Source organism: Callithrix jacchus, chromosome 3 (genome assembly GCF_049354715.1).
Source record: "Callithrix jacchus isolate 240 chromosome 3, calJac240_pri, whole genome shotgun sequence".
Lineage (NCBI taxonomy): Eukaryota > Metazoa > Chordata > Mammalia > Primates > Cebidae > Callithrix > Callithrix jacchus.
Genome location: NC_133504.1, coordinates 29760386 through 29784792, shown reverse-complemented (window position 1 = coordinate 29784792; position 24407 = coordinate 29760386). Strand labels below are relative to the sequence as shown.

Genomic DNA, 24407 nt, shown 5'->3' with positions numbered 1-24407 from the left:
AGCTTCTGTTGACCAAGAGGCAGCAGATGAGTTCTCAGATGCCATTAAGAAAGTTGTTGAGGAGAATGGATGTCTACCTGAACAAGTTTTTAATGCAGACAGATGTGCCTCCAAGGACACTTATTAGGAAGAAAAGTGAGCACCAGAATTTAAGGCAGAAAGGGATAGGCCAGCTCTGCTATTTTGTGCAAATGCAGTTGGGTTTATGATTTGGAGTGCTCTTTTTTTTTTTTTTTTTTTAATTTGTCAAGGTTTAATTAGGTTTTAATTAAATTAATTTAATATTTATATCTTTATATCTTTATAGTCATTTCCGTGCATGGAGAATTATCGTATCACTTCTCAGCCTTTTGGCTAAGGTCAAGTGTAGTATCTGTTCTCAATTTAATATCTGATATGTCCTGTAATCCCAGCTACTCGGGAGGTCGAGGCAGGAGAATCACTTGAACCCAGGAGCTGTAGGTTGCGGTAAGCCGAGATTGCGCTGTTGCACTTCAGCCCGCCACCATGATGTGGAGTGCTCTTATATAAAAAGTGGCTGACCCCCAATACTTGAAGGGAAAATATAAATACCAGCTGCCAGTTTTTTGATTATATAACAAGAAGGCCTAGACAAGAACTCTTTTGCTGGATTGGTTCCATCTCTGCTTTCTTCCTGAAGTCAGGAAGTACTTTGCCAGAAAGGGACTGCCTTTTAAAGTTATTTTGATATTGGACAATGCCTTTGGCCACCCAGAACCCTATGAGTTCAACACCAAAGGCATAGAAGTGGTCTACTTGCCCCTAAATACAACGTATCTAATTCAGCCTCTAGATCAGGGCCCAAAGGAACCTTAAAGGTTCATTACAGAGGGCACTCTATGGAAAAAATTGCTAATGCTATGGAAGAGAATCTCAACAGAAAACATGAAAGTCTGGATGGATTACATCATTAAATTTATTATTATTGTTATAGAAAAAGCTATGAAGGTCATCAAGCTAAAACAAATTCCTGTTGGAAAAACAAAAAACCGTGTTTGGATGTTGTGTATGACTTCACAGGAGTTATGACAGAGCCATCAAAGAAATCATGAAAGAGATCGTGGATGTGGCTGAAAGGTCGATGGCAAAGGGTTTCAAGATACAGATCTTGTAGAAATTCAAGAGCTAATAGATACCAAATCAGAGAAGTTAACAGAAGATGACTTGATGGAGATGAGTCCTTCTGAACCACTGCCAGACAATGAAGAAGACATAGAAGCAATGCCAGAAAACAAATTGACATTAGACACTCTGGCAAAGGGTTCTGGTTATTCAAGACTGTTTATGACTTATTTTACGAAATGGGCACTTCTATGATATATGCACTGTAACTGAAGCAAGTGGTGGAAGGAGGATTGGTATTGTATAGAAACATTTTTAGAGAAATGAAAAAAACAAAGACAAATTACAAGGTATTTCCTTAAAGTTGCACCAAGTTTGTCTGCCTCTCCTATTTCCCCTGCCTTCCCTTCCACCTCCTCCACGTCTTCCACTTCTGCCACCCTTGAAACAACAAGACCAACCTCTCCTCTTTCTCCTCCTCAGCCTACTCAATGTGAAGAGACAAGGATGAAGACCTTGATGATGATCCACTTCCCCTTAATAAATAGTAAATATAGTTCCTCTTCCTTATGATTTTTTAAATAACATTTTCTTTTCTGTAGCTTACTTTAAGAATACAATATATTATACATATAACATGTATAACATATATTACATGTAAAATATGTGTTAACTGACTATCAGTAAGGCTTTTGGTCAACTCTGAGCTATTAGTAGTTACATTGTGTGGGAGTAAAAAATTATACATGGGTTTTTGACTGCGCAGAGGGTCAGCACCCCTGACCCCTATGTTGTTCAAGGGTCAACTGTATATTTAAAGTATATAATTTTATTACTTTTGACATAGTATATATTCACGAAACCATCACTGCAATCAAGATAATGAACATATCCACCACGCTTAAAAGTTTCTGTGTTCCACTTTGAATATTTTTTCAAAATTGTAATCACAAAGAGGAAAAGACTAGTTCTGGATTAAACAGTCTTAAACTAGTCCATAACTAAAGAGAGATTTCACTGTCCTTTAGATTAAAACGATACTAGTACTAAAGTTAAGAAAGAGATTCTGAAACATGATTTGTATAGCCCCTCTTGCCTTTGTATTATAATAAAGGATTGAGTATTTTCTCAGAGATACGGAATGCTGTCTATGACTTCTTTTTGATCTCTTCATTTCTTTGCTCAGGGGTCACAGTTATTGATAAACCATTATGAGCCTGAAAGACATTTTCAGCATATTTATACATGAGAAACAGCCTTCAACAAGTATTTCTGAAGTGACTGAGAATCTAGCACTTCTCCACTTGGTAGCTGCACTTTAAGTCTCAGCAGAAGATAAGATCGTCTGCCTTTATAGGCCTCGGATCCTGAAGATTATTTTTGGTAGAAGCACCGTGTAGGCTTTTTCTGCAATGAGCAGCAGCTGAATGAATTTTCATAAGAAACTTGGACTGCAGGACTTAATTGTAGTCTTTAGACAACAGTTGCTTTCATAAAGACTAGTTCTTATCAACCTTGAATGACTACGGATTATTTTGTGAAGGAGGATGAAGTCACGTGTGTTCTTGTAAAATTAATTTTATCTTTATTTCTCTAAAAATCTGTATACCCAAGAACTGAAAATCTTTGAAGAGATATTAAAATCTACGTAAGTATACAAACTAGTTGAGGGATAAACTGTTTGCTTTTATAAAATAACTTTGATTACATGAATATAATAAATTATGTGCATATAAATGTGTGTCTATATGCTTTCCTTTAAATAAGTTTGAAAAGATGTTTGAAACTTGATTATACTATTTATAATTGGCACAGTACTTTGAATTATGCCAGTACTACATTGTAAAACAGAGTTGTATTTTTTGATATTTAACAATGCTTTACACTTTAAATGCCACTTCTGAGGAATGGACCTGGTGTAACACACTTGAATATGTGTGATGCCAAACTTTTTAAAATAAAATATAAATTATGCTTATTTATTATTTTCTTTAGTTTAATCTTGGTCATGTTTTGGTGTGTATTTTTAATTTTCTTCTTAAAGTAACACTTTGGCATGAATATTACTGCAGGTTTTTGATGAATATAATGAATGTATGGAATTCAACTGAATTTGCATGGTCTTAAGAATTTTTTCTGTGTGTATAAATTTAGCTGCTATTAACAGAAGAGAGAACTTTCTGTGAGTAGCCATGTGTGTTGATCAGATACAGTTTTTCTGAGATCTTCAATTAATCTCACTTTAAAAATGACCAAAACATGTCTTTCTTGAATTATCTTTGAATAAAAGTTTGTATATTATTTGTTTCACAGTGTCCTTGATTTTTATCTACTTAGTTTTGTGTTAAGAAAGTTTTGTGTTATTTTTTGCTCCTTTATAAAGTTTGTATTTTTTGACTTCACAAATCTGTATTTTTAATTTGTTGTCAAAGTGACCTGACCTATGAGACAAGACTATTAAATGAATAACTGAAGTCAATAAAAATGGTTCTCTTTCCAGGAAAAGTAACCTCAACTATCAAAGAAAGGTCTGTCAGGGATTGGTAAGATTTATACTTTTTATATTTCTGCGTCCCTGATATGGGGAAGGACATAAGAATAAAACAAGTAGCATTAGACCAAAAAGTCAAAGAAAAAATACCTACTCCAAAGTAACTGAGAAATAAACTGGTTTTGATGCCACATAAAAAGAATTGAGGAAACAGGAGTAGAGGAGTTGGGTAGGCAGCTGAGGTGGTGGACACAGCAGAAGAAGGGAAGAGGGGGAAGGAGGAGGTGTGGGATATTGTGACCATTCCTCAGGAATTTAAAAAGTTGGCTTGAGCTGTTGCTGGAACAGTTGATAATCAAGAGGAAAGATCGTTATGATAACATTTCAATTCAGATTTCAACATGGAACCATATTTAATATTTAGTTGAACTTTCCATTATAAATGAATTTAATCAGAAAAAGCTTATGCTCAGTTGATGAAAACATGAATTTCTGCCTTAGTGTGACCTTAGAGACGTCATCAACAAACATTTTGAAGTTCTAATGAACTTGGAGTACTGTTGGCTGTTTCTGAGAGAGGCGTGAAGAAAAATGTGTGAGGTCTCTGTCCTTCCTGATCACTTCCAAACACTAATGTTCCATGAAACTGTATAAATCTATCAAAGATTTATCTGAAACATTTTAAAGCTTTTCTTAAAATATAATCTCACTCTATTAAAGTAACAAAGTCTTAACTGCTTAGCTTGTCAAGTACCTCTGTCTTTGCTTTCTTAATCTTTGAAGCTTTAATAGCTATGCTATAGTTTGCCAAGGTTTGTCAGTAGCTGGATTCACATCTATGATTTCAGAGGCTTTAGACATACCTCCTTCCCCTATGCCAATGTTTGTATTTCCAGTTTGAGGTTTTTTTTAAAAGGCATATGGAAGTGTTCTCAGCCTGTATGGAAGTGTTCCACTGCTGTATGAAAAATAAGTTAAGGCTGAGAAGTGTCTTAGAAATCCTGACAAGAAAGCAGCCCCAGGTTTGAGCAGAGTTCAAGGCTGGATCCACATACTTCCGTTGTGAAGCAACTCTTCTGCCTGCTCTGTTTGGATCTATGTCTCCTTGGCTGAAGCAGTGATGGCTAGGGTTAAGGTCAATGGTGCATGTACTTTCAGAAGACTATCAGTTCTCTCCCTGTTTCTGATGCAGTTAGTTCTGGTATTTATTGTCTCTTTATTGTTCCTTATAGCATGAAGACCCAGGTATTTATAATCGTAACTGCTGGTGAGCTATGAGACTCTTTTTATCAGGTGTAAAACGTCACATGATATTATATAGCAGTGTGCTGACACCGTCTTGTTTCAGTTTCGTCTTAAGCAAATTGCCTCCTACTGACTTGCCTCATTTTGGAGAGAAGCCTACATTGGAGAATAGAACACACTTTGAGTCAAGATTCTGGGGTTTTAATCATGGCTTTTAAGGAAAAAAGCAGTGTGGTGTGTTGGAAAGCCCATGGGCATAGAAACAAAAGGGCTCTGAGTTCAATTTCTAGCTGTGACTTTTAACACATTACTTATTTTATGACCCTTATTTTGTTTTTTTTAAAATGGCAATAGTGGTGTCTGTGTCACAAGGTTATTGCTGTGTTTGAAAGAAATGATGCATATTAATATACTAGAAATTCAGAGGGCTCTCAATAAACTACAGCTGTTGTTTCCTGAGCCTCCTGTTAATCTTCATTGTAGGGAAATAAGTGAGTTGGGGTGTTGCATTAGCATTTCTTTCCAGCTCTAAGTCTTTACGGTTTAAAATAATCTGACCCCTCCATATACCTATACGTGCTCTGATTGAGAAATGTAATACTATGGTAGAATTCTAAAACAGAAATAATTACTGACATTTACTGATCACATCTTGTATGGCAGATACTGTGCAAAGGGCTTTACATACATTATGTAATCATAAAGAACTCTTAGAGGTGTAGGTATTATTATAATACTCATTTTACAGAAGTACCACATAAGACAGAGAAGTAACTTGTCCACTGCTAATAAAATGCCAAACCTAGTAAGTCTGGCCCAGTAGTGTGTGCTATTGATGCTTACCTGATAGAGGATGGCAGGTTTGGGCAGAGGGGAAAGTTGGGTGGCAATGCAGTCATCACACAACCAATAGGACGGGGAGCTCAGGAGCTGCGATGGCCAAGAAAAGTAGCTCTACATTGGGGTAAGGGGTTGGGCCTTTATACTCCTGTATCAACCATACTTGACTTGAGCTATTCCCCAGAAAGCAGGTATACCCGTGGGGAGAGGTGCTTCTCTTTGGCAGTACTCAGCAGGAGGAATGCCTGCTTACATCTTGAAGAGGGGAATCTGGGTGGTGTGCCACAGCATCCACTATAGGACAGACAGATTCATATACTCACTGCACAGTATACACTGAGACAGCAGGGTTCGTAGCAGAGAAAGTTTAGTGATGGCAGAGTGCCAAGAGGAGTTCTGGGCTGGGGTTTTTAAGGGGGTCTTGGAGGGCAAGGGGCTGGAAAATTGGGATCGTTAATTGGCTGGGGGACGGGGGATGAAATAGGATGTGGGAACAGCATTCTTTGGTGAGTCAGCTCCTTGTGGTCCTTCAGACCAGCTGAGTTTCATCTGTGTGAAATACCTGAAAGATTATCTCAAAGCACAAACTTAGCGTTTCATAATATTCAAGTTATTGTCTATAGAGCAGCTTCAGGGGGAACTATAACCTTGTAACAAGCTCTATATGAATCTGAAGCCATAGGCAAACAACTGTGAGGGAAGGGGTCAGATAGCAAGCTGACCTAATGTGCAAGTTGTTGTCTACTGAACAGTTAGGGGGAGCTATATAACCTTGTAACAGGGTTTACATGATTCTGAAGCAGCAGGCAAACAGCTATGAGGAAGGGGTCAGACAGCAACCTGATATAATGAGTAATGCTCAGTGTGCTGCAAGCTTGGTTTATTTTCGTTCCCCCCACCCCCCTTCTTCCCTGATTAATTTTATAAAGGATATAGGGGCGGTTTCTGACCCCACTCTAACAGCATCCTAAAAACAGGGCTCTGACTAAGAGACAGATCCCATTTCTTTTCATTTGACGTGACCTTTGTCATGATACTTTACAAAAAAATGTGTTTGCCAAACATGAAGGATAGATGAATGAGTACGGGTCACACTGAACCTAAAAAAGACACTTTTCAAGAGGGAGCTTCCTCAAGGAGATAGTACTTGAATTGATGGGGCGGAGTGAAGATGGCTGATTATTCCAGGCAGAAGGCCAGTTTGAGCAAAAACATGGAGGAGTTAATAGTATTCTGTTTTCAGAAGCTGTATAGATTTCACACTATGTATATATATTCAAAACATGATGTGTGCACCGTAAGCACAATTTTTATTTGTGAAGTATACCTTAATAAAGCTGGAGGAAAAAAGGCCTTCACTAGCCCAAATGATGCCTCTATGCATTTTTTTAAAGGCATCATTTAAGTGAAACTTTCAGTATATTACCACATCTGTACACAGTTTTATTATACCCCAGTACACAGTATTTTAATGTTGAGAGATGGCGTAAAATGAGCTTAGAGCTGCAAAGAACTGTGTCAAGCCCCGCCCCCGAGGGCTTAGAGTCAAGCACAGCAGTTGCAACACCTGGATGTTCTCAGCCCATGTAGCGAGGTCAAGGTCTTAACGCCCTGGGAGCCGAAATCTCCCTTGATGTCCAATCTTTTTAAATCTCTACTTCTCATCTGCAAAATGACGATAATCGCATTTGAAATTCTCCGTTTTCAAAATACAAGGATTTATTAAAGGATACGTAGGCTGGGGAAATAAGGGAGACGAAAGATCTAAATCTAAAAGGACAGACCAGAGAAAGGCAAGGGTGTCTAGAAACACAAAACAGTCAATATAGATTTTGAGACTCATTTACACTCTTCTTCCCGGGTTTGGGAGCTTCACATTTGAAATAAAAGTTCTGGGACGGCTGCTGCCGCGAGCCTCTGTTCCCTGCACAGCGCAGGCGCTAACTAAGAATCCGCTGGGGACCGCAGTTGCCAAGACGACTCTGCGCGGCAGGGCGGGGCGGTGGTCCGTCTGTGCCCTCCCCCTCACGCCGTCACGCGCTTTCACGCTTTCCCGCCTCCAGGCGGGCCGCGGAGTCGGCCATTGGCTGGACCTGCAGGTCTCACTATCCTCACTCCATCCGCGAAACCAATGGCTGGGATCGCCAGGGGCTCGTTTGCGTGAGTCACACGAGGCCGGCAGCAGCATAGACCAATCGGCGCGCCGAGAAGGCGGGGCGGGAGCCGTCGCAGGCCAATAACGACAGGAAGGACCGGCCAGGTCCACCCGGTTCCACCCCCAAGCCGGGCGAGGCAGGTTCTGAGGTCGCAACACCTGGCCGATCTTGGGTGTCGGTGGCCCGCAGTTATCTCGCGGCCGTTCTGGTGAGGCGGCCAGAGGAGTGGCTCGTGAGCGAGGCAAAGTGAGCAGGCGGGCTCCCACCTGGTGCTCCGTGAGATCTAGGGGAGCGGGGTCGGGGAGCGGATGCGCGCGCTGGGCGGGACGCGGGCTGTGGTACCCGAGAAGGGGCGGAGGGAGACTGGAGTGAAAGTGGGCCTGGGAAAAGGTGGATGCTAGAAAGGAGGGAAACGGATGAAAACGGAGTGAAATTGTTAAGTGATGGAACTGCATGTTTCTTACCTTTAAAGAGTGTTGTCTTCGGGAGACGGGACGTAGAAGACAGTTAAGCAGCACAGGGTGATAGAGTGCTGAAAGTTATACACAAGCAGGAAACACGAGAAGGAGGTAAGATTAATGATTTTAATAAGAGTAAGATGTAATATACGTTGGGAGTAGTGGGGTTGGGAAAGGCGTGCTAGAGGAGGTTACTGAAGGATGACTGAGGAGGTTACTGAAGGATGACTGAGGAGTTAGATGGGAGGACATCACCTATAAAGGAACGATATTTCCGTGAGCAGAGTGACATGAGCCGTAGCAACCATGAATGATCAGATAGTGCAAAAATGTGAAGTGTGGGGTGGCGAGAGTATAAGAAATGAAGAGTGAAAAAGTCAAGAAGGGCCTCATGTGCATCGCAGTGGGTTTGATCTTTATCCGTAGGGAGTGAACTCCCTTGAACTTTGAGTGTTGTAAGGAGGTTATCTCTGATGTTTAGATAGATCCTGGCATTGCATCTTAAAGATCGAGTTTAAGAAGGGCAAGGTTGGAGGCAGGGCAGGTCCAGAAAATAAAGGAGGTGGTGAAATCTGGGTTAAAGTGACAAAGAACAGAGACTGGCTGACAGCTAAACTTCAAGGTTTCTGAGAATCCACGAATAACTAAATTTATCTACTCAGCCTCCTCCAGAGCAGGCTTCCAGTCATGTAGGTTGACCAGGAGTGAGAAAAGGAAAAGGAAATTCAATTCTCCAAGACCTTGTTTCCCCTCTCCGCTTTAATTCCACTTTGTTTTCGTTCAGTCCCTCTCTCCATTGTGGAAAGTAGATTCCTGAATGTTAACTAAACCAAGTATCTCTACCTTGGGTGAGAGTTTGAAGACTTAAGGCAGTAGAGATGGGAGAGACTTAAAACATTATGTCTGATAATTAGACATTAAAGGAGGTATTTGGGCAGGAGTTGTGAGGAGCACGTACCGAACCTTTGCACCTGTTGAGTGAGTTCATATGCCTCTGAACTCTCTGATTGGATATGGCCAGTAAACTTGGATAATCAGATCCTGGAGTTTAGGGAAGAGGGCTAGAGATAGACGGGTTGGATATCAGCATATTTTAAAATCAGAAAATAGTTAAGATCACCCAAGAAAATCTGGAATAGTTAGGAAGGAGTAAGGAAGGCATTATTAGGAAATTTCCAACTTCAATTCTCATATTCTGTCTAATCTCCTGGTTGAGTCTTTGTAGTTGCTGTTCTCTCTATGCAAAACACCTCCCTTGACCCCCTCTCTCTCACTCTGCTGTTTCAATCTGTCACCTCCCTCTCTTGTTCTAGGTCTCAGTTTAGATTGCACCTTTCTCTAGAAGTTCAGAGCACTGTATATTCCTCCCTTTATTGTTTTATCACATAATTTTTGATGATTTGGACACTAGTTGTTATTCCTCAGTAAATTTTATGTTTCTTGAACTCAGGGGTAAGGGCAGCAGCTAGCACAATGAATGCACAATATTTTTCAGAGTGAATGGATATGAGTTCCAGGGACCAAGGAAAGGCAGATTAGTCAAGTAAAACAAACTCCACAAAAAGACTTATTGGATTTGACAGCTGGAGATCCTTAGTGATTTTAATAAGAGTAAGTTCAGTGCAGTGATGACAATAGAATGCAGATTGCAGTTGCTAGGATGTAAACAGGAAATAAAGACAAGTCATGTGTCTGAAAAAGGAATACCTTTTTCAGAAGGCTTAGGTAAACTATAGGAATTCTTCTTGTACTCTAATACTTATTGTGGGTTTTATTTATAATTGTAGTATAGTATAATGGATGAATGCCTGGGCTTCCCCACTTAGCATTTGTGTGCCTTTGGGCAAGTTGCTTAATCTTTCTAAACCTCAGTTTTTAAATCTATTTTAAAATGGGGATAAAATGATACCTACCTCACGAAGGTGTGGTAAGGATTAAAGTTAAAATGTAGAGAGCATGTAGCATGCTTTGAACACAGTTCTTGACACAGAAAGTGCCTAATAATTGTTGGCTTCTTATAGCTATTACATGCCAGGTCCTGTGCTAAGAGCTTTATTACATTATCTCTTGGACTCATTGGAAGACCTACTGTTTTAATTTTTGCTGATGCTGAAACCCATCACAGAGAGGTTACCTAATTTGCCCAAGGTCACAGGACAGGGCTAGTAAGTGGTGGTGTTTGTTCATTGTCAAATTTGCTAATCACCTTGAGAAAAATTAAAATTAGATGGTTGTCTTATTTTAGAACTTAGAAGATGATTGAAGACACTTTGGTGTCATTGGGGAGCCAGATTGCGGTTAGCCCAGTGAGTTGTGTAGGTGAGTTAAGCAATCTTTTTTTTTTTTTTTGAGACCGAGTCTCAGTCTTCCAGGCTGGAGTGCAGTGGCGCCATCTCAGCTGACTGCAACCTCCACCTCCCAGGTTCAAGTAGTTCTCTTGCCTCAGCCTTCTCAGTAGCTGGGATTACAGGTGTGTGCCACCACACCTGACTAATTTTTGTAGTTTTAGTAGAGACGAGCTTTCATGATGATGTTGGTCAGGCTGGTCTTGAACTTCTGAACTTGTGATCCACCCATCTCGGCCTCCCGATGTGCTGGAATTACAGGCGTGAGCCAGCTCACCCAGCCTAATTAAGCAATCTTTGTGTAGAATTCTTCTTTGAGAAAGAAGTTGGTTGGTTCAAAGAAAGATAAATGGGACAGGGGCTTGGAAGAAGTAATGGAGGTTAGGGAGGTGCTTATCAAGAAAGGAAGATGTAGGCTGGGCACAGTAGCTCACATTTGTAATCCCAACACGTTGGGAGGCTGAGATGGGAGGATCACTTGAGCCTAGGAGTTTAAGACCAGTCTGGGCAACATCCCTGTCTCCATGAAAAATAAAAGTAAAAAAAAGTAGCCAGGCGTAGTGGCGTGTGCCTGTGGTCCCAACTATGAGAGGCTGAGGTGGGAGGATTGCTTGAGCCTGGGAAATTGAGGCTGCAGTGAGTCATAATTATGCCACTGCACTCCAACTTGGGTGACAGAACAAAAAAGAAAGAAAGAAAGACAGATGTGAATGTGTTTTTTTAGACTTGAGGGGATGGATTCCGTGCAAGGGAGAAGGATGAAAGATGAGAAAGGATAAGTGATGGACAAGTTCTTGAGGTAAGATAACAAAAGAAGACTGATCAGTTTTGGAGGAAAGAATGAATGAGCAAAGAAATTTTGAGGCTTCTAATGACACAGAATGGAACATTATCGTCACTGTGGTGTGTCGTTTGAGATGAGTATGACAGAAGAAGGAGGACTTGAAGTGAATCAGAGGCCTGAAGAAGTTGGCTAGGTTCTCAATATTTCTTCTGTAGCATGGGATAAAAAGGTCAATTTGAGAAGTGTTGGGGAGGGGACTTTTATTTACGATTTAGAACTCTTCTGAGACTTTAAAATACTCATTTTTCAAGTGGTCCCGCAAAATTCCTAAACTAGAAGCAGCAGTGGTGAGCGTTTTTAGGAAAGTGGCTCTTGAAAAGTTTCTCTATTTTTTGGTTGGTGACCTATTGAGCTATTGAGCTTATTTATTATGTAAGTAGAACATGCTCATTGAAAATGTTAAAATTGTGCAAAAGACATAAAGTCAGATTTTTTTCTCTCTTCCATTACACTATCTCCTGCCCCTCCACACACCTCTGTTTTCCTAGAATTCACCTTTGTATCCATATGTACATTTTCTGTTTGTTTGTGTCTCTGTATGTATATATGCATAGAAGTGCATAAATAAAATCCATATTTTTTTCAGAAAACCTAAGTGGGGCTCTTGCTATACATACTTGTAACCTGTTATTTAGATTAACGCTCTTAGATATCTTTCTATGTAGAGCATGTAGATCTTCCTCGTTCTTTTAAATGGCTGTATAATTGTCTATGGAAGGACTTAATTTATTTAACTCATCTCTTGTTGATGGCTTATTTGTGTTTTACTTTTACTTTTTTCTCTTTGCTTTTGCTATTACAAGCAGTGCTTCCTTCCATCTTAGTGTATCTGTCTTTGTACCTTTGAATGAGAAAATTGCTGGGTCAAAGGATGTATTCATTTTGAATTATGATAGGTGTTGCTAATTTTTCCTCCAATGATGCAGTGATGTATCCCCCCCCAACAATATATGGTCATGCCCGTTTTCTCACCTTCTTACCAGTACTGGGCACTGGGCAGTAATAAACTTTTAAAGATCTGCTCCTCAGGCTAAAAGTATCTCTTTGCTTTAGGGTGCATTTCCTCATTTGAATGAAGTGAAGATTGTTCCTTGTTTAGTGACCTTTTGCCTTTGTTATTCTGAGAACTGCTTGTGAATGGCATTTGTCATTTTTCTATTGTGTTTTTAGCTTTTTTTTGAAGCATACTTTATAGGCCTTTATTATAAAATGTTAGAAATATTTTTCCCAGTTAGTCATTTTATCTTTGACTTTGTTTATGACTGTTTTTCTGCTCCCCAGCAATAAGTATTTAATTTTCATGTACTCATATTTGGCAGACTTTTTCTTGATAGGCTCTTTTGACTTTAAGTAATACTTCTAAGCCCAGCTATTTCTCGTTTAAATTAGAAGCTTTTCCATGAGAACCACACTAATGATTTCTTTAAATACGTATTGAAAAAAATTTTCCCCTATTGTTTTTTCAGCTACTGTTCTTAAATGGAAATGGTGATGATATCCAGCAAATTCTTTTAAATGGTGTAAAGCCTGAGTAATTGGTACTCCGTTAGTGTTATCATTGTACAAACGATCAGAGGATGCATTTTTTAACTGTTTTATTTTTTTAAGCTCATTGTTTAACTTATTTGTTATATATATTCATTTCTACAGAATTATAAGGCTGTCTGCAGAGATTTGAAAAATGGCAACAAATGAAAGTGTCAGCATCTTTAGTTCAGCATCCTTGGCTGTGGAATATGTAGATTCACTTTTACCTGAGAATCCTTTGCAAGAACCATTTAAAAATGCTTGGAACTATATGTTGAATAATTATACAAAGTTCCAGATTGCAACATGGGGATCCCTTATAGTTCATGAAGCCATTTATTTCTTGTTCTGTGTACCTGGATTTTTATTTCAATTTATACCTTATATGAAAAAATACAAAATTCAAAAGGTGAGTATAAGGGACTAGAAATAGCATATTATCATTAATATTGCTGAATATTTTAAAAGTAAATACAACTTTGTTTTGAGAGGCTAAATCAGTGATATCCAATAGAAATAAAATGAAGCCACATATGTAATTTTAATTTTCTGGTACAATACATAGAAAAGGTAAAAAGAAATAAGGAAATTCATTTCACGATGTGTATTATTTAACTCAATAATTATAAACTATGCCTGGGTGCAGAGTTCATTCCTGAAGTTCCAGCACTTTGGGAGAACAAGGGAGGAGGGTTGCTTGAGGCCAGTAGTTCAAGACCATCCTGGGCAACACAGCAAGACCCTGTCTCTACAAAAATATCCAGGCATGGTAGTGCACACCTGTAGTCCTCGCTACTTATGAGGCTGAAGCAGAAGGATTGCACCACTGTACTCTAGCATTGGCGATGGACTGAGACCTTGTCTTAAAAAAAAAAAAGACATAAACTGTTTTTTCAACCAGTAATCAAAATCTAAAAAATTTGTAATGAGATATTTCATAACTCTTTGCAATCCCGTATGTATTTTATATTAACTTTAGCCTGTCTCACTTTAGACCAGCCGTTTTTAAAGTGTTTCGTAGCCGTGTGTTACTAGTTGCTCCTGAATTGAACAGCACAGTCCTAAGTCATTATTGATAATATTTCAAGAATAGTTTGTTAAGTTGGCCATTAAGTAGATGTGATGTTTATCTAACTTCAGTTTATAAATCTTAATTATCTAAGCTAGCTGGAAAGGAAAGGGATGGTGATTCCTGCATATTTTGCAGTTCACCCAAACTCCTGATGTTCCAGCAAATCTAAGTGACTTAATACCCTAAGACCTTGGATCAGGGCTATTCAAGATGTTTTTTCTCTAAATATACAGTAGATCGTTTGGCCGCATTCATATTATCCCAAATAAGGAGGTGAAGCTCCTGGTTTCTGGATATTTGCTTCATTGCACTAAAGGTCAAGAGGTTGCTACATACGTGACAAGGTGAAATCTAGTATGTTGCCTATGAGCCTGACCTGAGAATTTGGAGAAGCTTCTTAGAAAGATGAATTATTTGTCAGCATTTGGTAAACTGATGATAGTTTCTAGTGTTTGGTGTTTACTTTTCATAAAAGGTCATTCCAAACTAAAACTTAAGGGCATGCAGTTTTGGTAGAAAGTAGACCATTGAGCGTATTCATCTATGGAAAGTAATTTACATTCACTCAGTACAGTTCATCCTCCATATCCATGGGTTATGTATCCATGAATCCAACCAACTGCAGATCAGAAATATTCAGGGGAAAAAAATTGTGTCTGTACTGACATGTACAGTCTTTTTTCCTTGTCATTATTCAAAATAATAGCTATTTATGGAGCATTTGCATTTTATTAAGTATTATAAGTACTGTAGAGATGATTTTAAATATAAGGGAGGACATGTGTAGGTTAAGTCAAATAGCATGTCATTTAATATCAGGCACTTGAGCTTCTTCAGATTTTGGTATCTGCAGAAAGTCCAGAACCAATCCCCCAAGGATACTAAGGCACATGTTGGATGGTGATCTGTACACATTCTCTGTTAATCATTTTGTTAGCTTCACAGCCTTTCCCAGTGAGTCTCACTTTAAGAAGGTATTAATATTAATCTTCTCTGGGGATAATGTAGGGGTCAGATGACTGCGGACTCTAGGGCAAAGGTGAAGGAAATAAAAAATAATGTAATCCAAAAGAGAGTACTCTGTTGACTTCAATTAAAGTCACAGAAGTTCCAAAGTGTGTTTTAGAAAAGCACCTGCTTTGAAAGGCAGAATTAAGTTTGTATGTCAACGTTCTAATGCACCTTTAGGGTGATTATGGTTGCCATGTGTCCGTCACCCAATGATTTATTTATAGGGCTGATTCATTGTATGGCTGGCCAGGCACAAGCATTCTTTTTCTCCTTCACTGTACTTTGCAGCTGACTCATTGGTTAGAAGTAGAACCTTTCCAGAGAAAGGAAATGTTTTTTCAGTCAAGGGTATTGAGCAGCTTTAAAATATAGTGTAGCAAAGGAAAGAAGCTGTAGTCTAGTTGGTCAGAACTAGTTGTTTATAAACAGATTGAAAGGCTGTGTAATAGGACTTCAAATCTCTACTCAGCAAGTCTTCAAGTTTCATAACCATTAAAGTCCATGGTTTGAGCATTTTTGATTGAAAAATAAATTATGGTGTTAAATCAGTACTAGTTTTCACAAGTTAAAAGTGTTTTAAAAGAAACCAAAATATTAGTACAAATTAATTATAGGTTTATACACTTTGAGCAGCTACCTTAAAGGTTATCAGTTGTTTAAGGTAAAATTTTCCCTTAACATTGAAAGTATCAGTGGCTTAAGGTAAAATATTTGAGATTCACATTTAACGTTTACAATAAATGTTTTTGTTCTTAAAATTGTCAAGAAGAAAAAAGCTGCTGGTGGTGATGAAATAGTACTAAAGATTTTCTGCTTTCAAACAGAATAGACAACTGGAGAGTTAATGTATGTGCTTGCTGGTTTGGGGAAATTTCACAGGAATGAAAAGTCAAGTAGACTTTGCATTAGTTTACAGGATCTAAAAAAAATAATCTTAGTAATTTTCCTCAAAGATAATGTACTAAATATTCTTTCTGAAGTCTGTGGCCTTGTAAAGGTATTGGTTCATATTAGGCACAGTTATGCATAAAGAAAGTAAAATATGGTAAACTTTTGTATTGTACTAGATATGAACTTTTATTGCTATCTTTTTAACTAATTTATGTATACTTTAAATGGTGTAGCATGTGGTTTTATTATAGTTGATTAAACTTTGTAATTTCTGTAACTGCCTGGATATCAGAGTCTACCCAGGAAATTAAGTATATTAACCACAGTTTCTGTAGGAACAGTGCTATTGCCAACTGAATGTTTCATTTATTTCATTCCAGTTTAGAGGAATGGGGTTAGATAATGCTCAGATTAGAAATACAAAGGCCAGTTGTCAAATCCTCTCATTTTATTGTTGAAGAAACTAAGTTGTAAACATCACAGAGCTAGTTAACTGGTGAGTAGCAGCCCTTGGTATTACAGCACAGGTCTCTGGATTGATTCTTAGCTCAGTGCTTTTCCTGTTTTTGTCAGGAAGATAACACTTAAGGAATTTTATTTAAGAACAGAACTGGATCTGAAGGCCTAGAATTGTTAGTCCATCTTCTGCTAATAACTGTGTTTGATTCTGCCCAAGCTGGTTGACCTCTTTGGGCTTCTGCTGATACACAGTAGTTCCCGTACTTTGGATATTGTGGCTCACTTAAAAGCGTTTTGTTGGCAGATTTCTGAATTTTTCAGCAGTGACATTTAAAACAAAGAAATAACTAAGATTTATTGTCACCATCGTTTTGTAAAACCCAAAGCACTTTTTTATATGTTAAGTGCAGTCCTGTAAATTGAATAAATTTAGATTTTTGTGTTTCGTTTTTGTTTTTGTTTTCTTTTTGATAATGGCTTGCTTAGCAAATGGATATCCTGATGAGGTTTTAGGAACATTTCATGTTGCTACAACTTTTCTCATTTTGACTTGAATCTGTGAACTCCATCATCAGGACACAGCTCTGTACTCCTCAACTCGGAGAGTTTATAATTCTGTCATTGGATATGAACAAAACTGCATTCACTCATTTATTAGAATGAATACCACTGAGTGCCTAGAAGCATTGATTTACCTGTGTAAAAGGCTTCCAGTGCTTTGTGTAAAATTGCGGACGCCCAACTGTAATCCTAGCATATCTTCTGTCTTCTCTGAAACTTCTGGTAAAAGAAATGAAGTGAATGATCTGTAGCAGCAAAGACTGGAGAGTTACTCATTCTGTAGTGTTTTAGTTTGAAATCATTATGGCTGGATGCATCTGTTAACAGTTTCTTCAACTAAAGTAGTGATAGTCGTTGTCAAGAATTTAGAAGGCAAAGATTCCCGAGTCTTAGCTACTATAAAGTTAACATAACTGACATAGAATTAAGCTCCAACATAAACAAAAGAGAAAAAATTAGGTCAAGTTAAACTATGATAGCAGAGACTAATACTAGATGTTGTGATTTTTCTTCATAGGATAAACCAGAATCATTGGAAAGCCAATGGAAATGTTTCAAAGTTCTTCTCTTTAATCACTTCTGTATTCAGCTACCTTTGATTTGCGGAACCTACTATTTTACAGAGTATTTCAATATTCCTTATGACTGGGAAAGAATGCCAAGATGGTATGTAGATAAAAGTTTGGCTTTCACACCCAATTGTGGCTTATTATTCAATTAAGTTATACTTAATGTTTACCTTTTTTCTTAATTTTAGTTAATGTTCTAAATTTTGGAAGTAAATAAATAGTAGAAAAGTAAACCATAGTAAAATCCTAAAATGTTTTCATGTTTACATCTTTTTAATATTTTATTGGAAGGTGAGCTTCTAGTATCAGAAGTTTCCATGACATCTTTTGTATGTTTATATACATATAGAAGTGCGTATGCTGACAAAAAATGTATTGCATTGTAAATTTAAAATGAGTGAAAAATACGGGAATCATTTGTGAGATTTATAGAAATTGTGTTCATATAAACAAAAATGTGTATGTGCATATATATACATATATAAAAATGTGTGTGTGTATATATACCCATGTATATATACACACACACATACATATACTCATGTGTCACTTCACAGGGATACCTCCTAAGAAATGTATCTTTAGGCAAGTTGTGCAAACATTGTCATGAAATGGAATTGGTATAGTGGGCAATCTCTTTAACCTTATGTCAGATTATATCGTGTAGCTGGATCTAGTTGTTTTGAGAATTTATTTATGAATATATCCAATTAGGTCAAGCTGGTAAGTGTGTGTTTTGTTTTATGTAATGTCTCAAGCAGTGACTCTAACTAAAAGTCTGGACTGTTTAAGTAAAAATTATTTCTTACACATTATAACATTTTTATCCTAAAGGTATTTGCTTTTGGCAAGATGCCTTGGCTGTGCAGTCATTGAAGATACTTGGCACTATTTTCTGCATAGACTCTTACACCACAAGAGAATATACAAGTATATTCATAAAGTTCATCATGAATTTCAGGTATGTTACAATTATGTTTAATTCTTTTTTTTTAGTATATTTTATTGCGTTTTAGGTTTTGGGGTACATGTGAAGAACATGCAAGATTGTTGGATAGGTACATACATGGCAATATGGTTTGCTGCCTTCCTCCCCATCACCTATATCTGGCATTTCTCCCCATGTTATCCCTCCCCAACTCCCCACCCCCCACTGTCCCTCCCCTAGTTCCCCCCAACAGACCTGGGTGTGTGATGCTCCCCTCCCTGTGTCCTTGTGTTCTCATTGTTCAACACCCACCTGTGAGTGAGAACACACGGTGTTTGATTTTCTGTTCTTGTGTCAGTTTGCTGAGAATGATGTTCTCCAGATTCATCCATGTCCCTACAAAGGACACGAACTCATCGTTTTTGATGGCTGCATAATATTCCATGGTATATATGTGCCACATTTTCCCTGTCCAGTCTATTATCGATGGGCATTTGGGTTAGTTCCAAGTCTTTGCTATTGTAAACAGTGCTGCAGTGAACGTTCATTTGCATGTGTCCTTATAGTAGAACAATTTATGATCCGTTGGATATATACCCAGTAATGGGATTGCTGGATCAAATGGAATTTCTATGTCTAGGTCCTTGAGAAACTGCCACACTGTCCTCCACAGTGGTTGAACTAATTTACACTCCCACCAACAGTGTAAAAGTGTTCCTATTTCTCCACATCCTATCCAGCATCTGTTGTCTCCAGATTTTTTAATGATGGCCATTCTAACTGGCATGAGATGGTATCTCAATGTAGTTTTGATTTGCATCTCTCTAATGACTAGTGATGATGAGCATTTTCTCATATGTTTGTTGGCCTCATGTATGTCTTCTTTTGTAAAGTGTCTGTTCATATCCTTCGCCCACTTTTGAATGTGCTTGTTTTATTCTTGTAAATCTGTTTTAGTTCTTTGTAGATTCTGGATATTAGCCCTTTGTCAGATGGGTAGATTGCAAAAATTTTTTCCCATTCTGTTCCTTGCTGATTCACTATAGAATTATGTTTAATTGGTGGGTGGGGAGCTGGGGAGGGATAGCATGGGGAGAAATGCCAGATGTGGGTGAAGGGGAGGAAGGCAGCAAATCTGCCTTGTGTTTACCTATGCAACTATCTTGCATGTTCTGCACATGTACCCCAAAACCTAAAATGCAATTTAAAAAAAAAGAATTATGTTTAATTCTTTCTGTTAGAGGCAAAATGTCTATTTTAATTGCCTGAGCATATTTCTAAAATTGTGGGTGACATTTTTATTTTCTTTTCCTTTGTCACGATTATTAAGAACAACACACATACAAACAAGCCAGTTCTATACGTTTTCTTTAGTATTTAAATTTTATGGTACATTGAAATCTGAAAGAAATATATTACATGAAAGTTTGGACTTCCATCCTTGTGGACAGAATGCTATACTGACACAGCTAGATTCTCACATTGCTAACTCCCACAAAAACAGTGACTTTTATTAGAACTGCTTTTTTTTTTTCCTTTTTTTATGAGATGGAGTTTTGCTCTTGTTGCCCAGGCTGGACTGCAATGGCATGATCTTGGCTCACTGCAACCTTTGTCTCCTGGATTCAAGCAATTCTCCTGCCTCAACCTCTCAAGTAGCTGGGAATACAGGCATGCGCCACCACTCTAATTTTGTATTTTTGGTAGAGACGGGACTTCATTATGTTGGGGTCAGGTCTCAAACTCCTGACCTCAGGTGAACCACCCACCTCAGCCTTCCAAAGTGTTGGGATTACAGGTGTGAGCCACCGTGCCCGGCTGTTAGAATTGCTTTGATTAAGCTTTATCAAACTGGCTATGTGAGTATGTTTTGCATTGATCATGATTACGTGGTATGCCAAATCAAGCATTTCTTTATTAGAAGAACAAATATAAATGCATAAATCAAAATTAAAATTCAAGTCAATTATTTAGTGCCTTTATCTTAAACCATCAAAGACAGTAAGATTTTTATACCCCTAGACCTTTTGATGTTTAGTAGGGGCAAAAAAGTATTTTTATTGAAAATTACAATTATTTATAAATGTATGGCTAGATAGATCATCACTACATAGAGAATCAATATAACTTTTTAAAGCTTCATGCATAAATAGATTATATGTATTAGTGAAGTTCTCCAGCAAAGCAGAATCATTAGTGTATATGTGCAGAGAAAGAGATTTATTTTAAGAAATTGGCTCATGCAGGTGTTGGGGCTTTCAGGTCTGAAATCTGTAAAGCAGACTACAGACTGGAAATTCAGGTGAGAATTTTTACAGCCTTGGGTCCAAATTCCACAGAGCAGCAAGTTGGAAACTCAGGCTGGGTTTCTGTATTGCAGTCTTGAGAATCCTTCTTCAGTAAACCTCAGCCTTTGTCCTGAAGGCCTTCAAGTGATTGGATGAAGCCCGCCCTTGTTATGAAGGATAATCCCCTTTACTTAGAGTCTACTGATTAAAAAGTTAACAACAGCTAAAAAATATCTTAACAACAACACCTAGACTGGTATTTAATCAAACAGTTGGGCATCATAGCCTTGCCAAGTTGACACATAAAATTAACCCCATCACAATAACTAAGAAATTAAGAATTTCCTATCTGTTTGTTTTAGGCTCCATTTGGAATGGAAGCTGAATATGCACATCCTTTGGAAACTCTAATTCTTGGAACTGGATTTTTCATTGGAATCGTGCTTTTGTGTGATCATGTAATTCTTCTTTGGGCATGGGTGACCATTCGTTTGATGGAAACTATTGATGTCCATAGGTGAGTATTGGTTTCTGTTCAGGTATAAAATATAATGAAATATCTTTATTTTCATGGTCATAAGATTATCATATTTCTAAGTAGACTAATAGGAGAAGTTAATATTATATTAAGAAAACACAATTTTTGGATAAAAGTTTAAATAATAGATGTTTTTACATTCTAGCCTATGCTGTTAATAATTTTTATAGTGATAATGTGTTATTTGGGCAAATATTTATTTAGGACCACCAATTTCTTTATTTTTCTGTGATAAACCTAAACCTAACTCATATTTGAAAAATAATCAAAGCATTCAGCCTTCATTGAATAAGACTATTTGTGGTCTCCACTATTCAGCACTGATAAAAGCACTTAATAGATGGAAGTACTGCTTGTAATATATATGTATAAATATTTCAAATGCATCCTTTCTATTGATTGGAAGCCATTTTGTGGTAAATTATTTATATTGAATGCCTTCTTAAATGCTTATCTTAATTGTTCATTATGTTTAAATTATATGTTCATTGTATTTTGACTTGGGACTTACTTCTGTACCCTTGAATGCAGAATATCAAATTGTAAGAATTGTTTTCAAAGCGTTAAAGTAGGAAAATTGATGCTTCTAGTCCTAGGCAGAGAATGTTCTTCTGTAGAAAAATTGTAGTTGATATTTCTTTCGTTTTTTTCTATCCGTTGTTTATTTCTGCCTTCCTTCCCCTAAGCCCCTCAAAAGAAGAGAGGGTTAGGGTGATTCAGACGAGTATAACTGGATATCTGATTGTAGATACATAGTTAGAAATAAAGGAGCATGCTCTAAATGTGACTCTTTTGAAGCTACTGTCTTCTCCCAACTATAGAAAAGATAGAAAAGCACACTAGTATTTTGATTAATTGTGGTCCCTTTGATTCCATCTTCTCATTGCCTAAAAAAGTAAACGAAGTTACTATCTAGGGATTCATTGGCCTGCTTTTTTTAATACTTGATACTAATTGTATGTGACTTTTCCTAAAAAACATATGTAAAATTTGGGGCTTTATTTATAACTATTATAGATTATGGTGAGAAAGCTTCCTCTGAAGCATAAAAGAGAATTAATTCTTAAAAATCTGTTTTAAAGATTCATTACTAAAACACCTCTCTTCTGTCATTTACACATTTTATCATAAAGTAAATGATTTTCATAGATCTTTTAAGGATTTTTTTTTCTTAGAGTGGTTTCTAGAATATGCACCATTTTCTGTGTTTGCCATTTGTGAACATCTTAGAAATAAAGTGGTCTAGGCAAAGTGGAATGTTATGTAGATTGGTTAATGTGAGCACATGACTATTAATAAAAATGACAACTATTTGAGATGTATTTATTCCTTAATAATCTTTATCATTTTTGTTTCAGTGGTTATTATATTCCTCTCAACCCTTTAAATTTCATCCCTTTCTATGCTGGTTCTCGGCATCATGATTTCCACCACATGAACTTCATCGGAAACTATGCTTCAACGTTTACATGGTGGGATAGAATTTTTGGAACAGACTCTCAGTATCATGCCTATAATGAAAAGAGGAAGAAGTTGGAGAAAAAGACTGAATAAATATCTCACGTAAACCTTCCTGAAAGATAAACATTTTCCTGAATTGAAACTAGTAGCTAACATTGCTTCTGGGGAGCAGAGATAAGCATGTCCTCTGGCTACTAAGTGATAAAAAGAACATTAACAACCTTTAATTACCTTCCTAGTGGGAACTTTTTCTACTTTACCTACAAGTTCTGTATATGTAGAAATGAATAAATATATATTTAAGTACAGTTTTCATGAGGAAGTTTTAAAGGCCGTATTCCTAAGCTTCTGAGAAGGTTTTGGGTACTAGAAGTATTAATCTATGGCTTTTCTCCCAGTAAAACCATAGGCCTGAAGTTGACATTGGTCTTTAAATCTTTTAGGTATGTACTGGTCATTTCAGAAAATTCTTCTTATTGATTGTGTTGGCCTTATATTTCACTTCTTTTTTTTGAGATGAAGCTTCACTCTTACCCAGGCTGGAGTGCAGTGGCACAATCTCAGCTCACTGCAACCTCTGCCTCTCGGTTTAGGCATTTCTGTCTCAGCCTCCTGAGTAGCTGGGACTACAGGCACATACCACCATGCCCAGCTAATTTTGTATTTTTGTAGAGATGGGATTTCACCATGTTTGACAAGCGGGTCTTGAACTCCTGACCTCAAGTGATCTGCCCACCTTGGCCTCCCAAAGCGCTGGAATTACAGATAGAAGCCACTGTGCCCGGCCTTTTTAACTTTAAACATTTTTTAGAATTTGCCTAAAGATCAAAATGTCATGGATTGAACCACATCGATTGATAGCAGTTTGTGACTGAAGCTTCCAAATCAGGAAAAGCCAACACCAAGAACTTCCATCCTAAATTGGAGCTAACCAGTTTGGGCTGATTGTGTCTTTGAAGAGTCCTTGATTGCAGTGCAGTACTGGCATTTCTGAATTGATGTAAGGGGACTATTTTAGTAAGGTTTTTCAGGTTACTTGAATTTTTTAAAAAATTGAGGAGCTTTATTTCTGGACTATTTACCCTTTCATTTTTGTATATCAAATTTCCAGTGTCATTAAAAACTGTATCTTGAAACTTTGTGAACTGATTAGCTGTATTTGCACTTTGAGCTCTTGAAATAAATGTGATTTCTGTCCATCTGGTTTCCAGTTTTAAACATTGATTGTCACCTTAAAAGTGAAAGTACAGAAATAATTAAATTACTGAGTTTTACAATAAAAGGATTGGTTTCTATTTTTTTTTTTAAGTGCTTCCTTTGTGAACTGTTTCCTGGCTATTTGAACATGAATTTATCAGGCTTAACTATTGTGGGAAATTCTCTTGACCTAGTAAAGTGACACATATTGAAGCAGCTCTTTGCCCTGCTTAGATAATGTTTGTTTTCTCTACAGTTGAAGAACAGCTAAACTTTTCAGGGTTGATATAATCTCAAGTATTTAGGTTATAACTCATCAAGAGTTGGTAATTCTTAGTATATGGTGGTAATTATTTTTGTTTTTTTAAATTGTGGACTCATTTTCTGGTAACTTACTTTTTTTTTTCTTTTTTTGAAAACTTATCTAGTAAAAATGTCCAGAT

The 24407-nt window shown here is 37.4% G+C and overlaps 2 protein-coding genes and 1 pseudogene across 9 annotated transcripts in view; all 3 read left to right on the top strand.

Moving 5' to 3' along the window:
- The window catches only part of KLHL2 (kelch like family member 2), a 122325-nt gene extending 118941 nt beyond the window's left edge, over window positions 1-3384 (top strand). For 3 of the 7 annotated variants that reach the window (XR_013532829.1, XR_013532830.1, XR_013532828.1), the window contains 2 exons: window positions 956-1630; window positions 2270-3384. Coding sequence is in view for 3 of the 7 variants with exons in the window: in XM_078366315.1 (XP_078222441.1) it covers window positions 2270-2298 (29 nt within the window). In the remaining 4 variants the exon portion in view is untranslated. The remainder of the gene's footprint in view (window positions 1-955; window positions 1631-2269) is intronic. The other 4 variants (XM_078366315.1, XM_078366316.1, XM_002745256.6 and 1 more) reach the window with 2 other exon arrangements.
- On the top strand, window positions 335-546 carry LOC118152420 (U2 spliceosomal RNA; annotated as a pseudogene).
- A 4539-nt stretch (window positions 3385-7923) lies between the features above and the next one.
- MSMO1 (methylsterol monooxygenase 1) lies at window positions 7924-24049 on the top strand. Of its 2 annotated transcripts, XM_008992496.5 has the most exons (7): window positions 7924-8061; window positions 8288-8384; window positions 13113-13398; window positions 17501-17649; window positions 18387-18513; window positions 21131-21285; window positions 22665-24049. In XM_008992496.5, exons 3-7 carry the CDS (start codon window positions 13144-13146, stop codon window positions 22858-22860), a joined length of 882 nt encoding a protein of 293 aa, XP_008990744.1. In that variant the 5' UTR covers window positions 7924-8061; window positions 8288-8384; window positions 13113-13143; the 3' UTR covers window positions 22861-24049. The 2 variants fall into 2 exon arrangements, with proteins under 2 accessions (XP_008990744.1, XP_017825651.1); XM_017970162.4 differs by lacking the exon at window positions 13113-13398.
- Window positions 24050-24407: the final 358 nt, after the last annotated feature.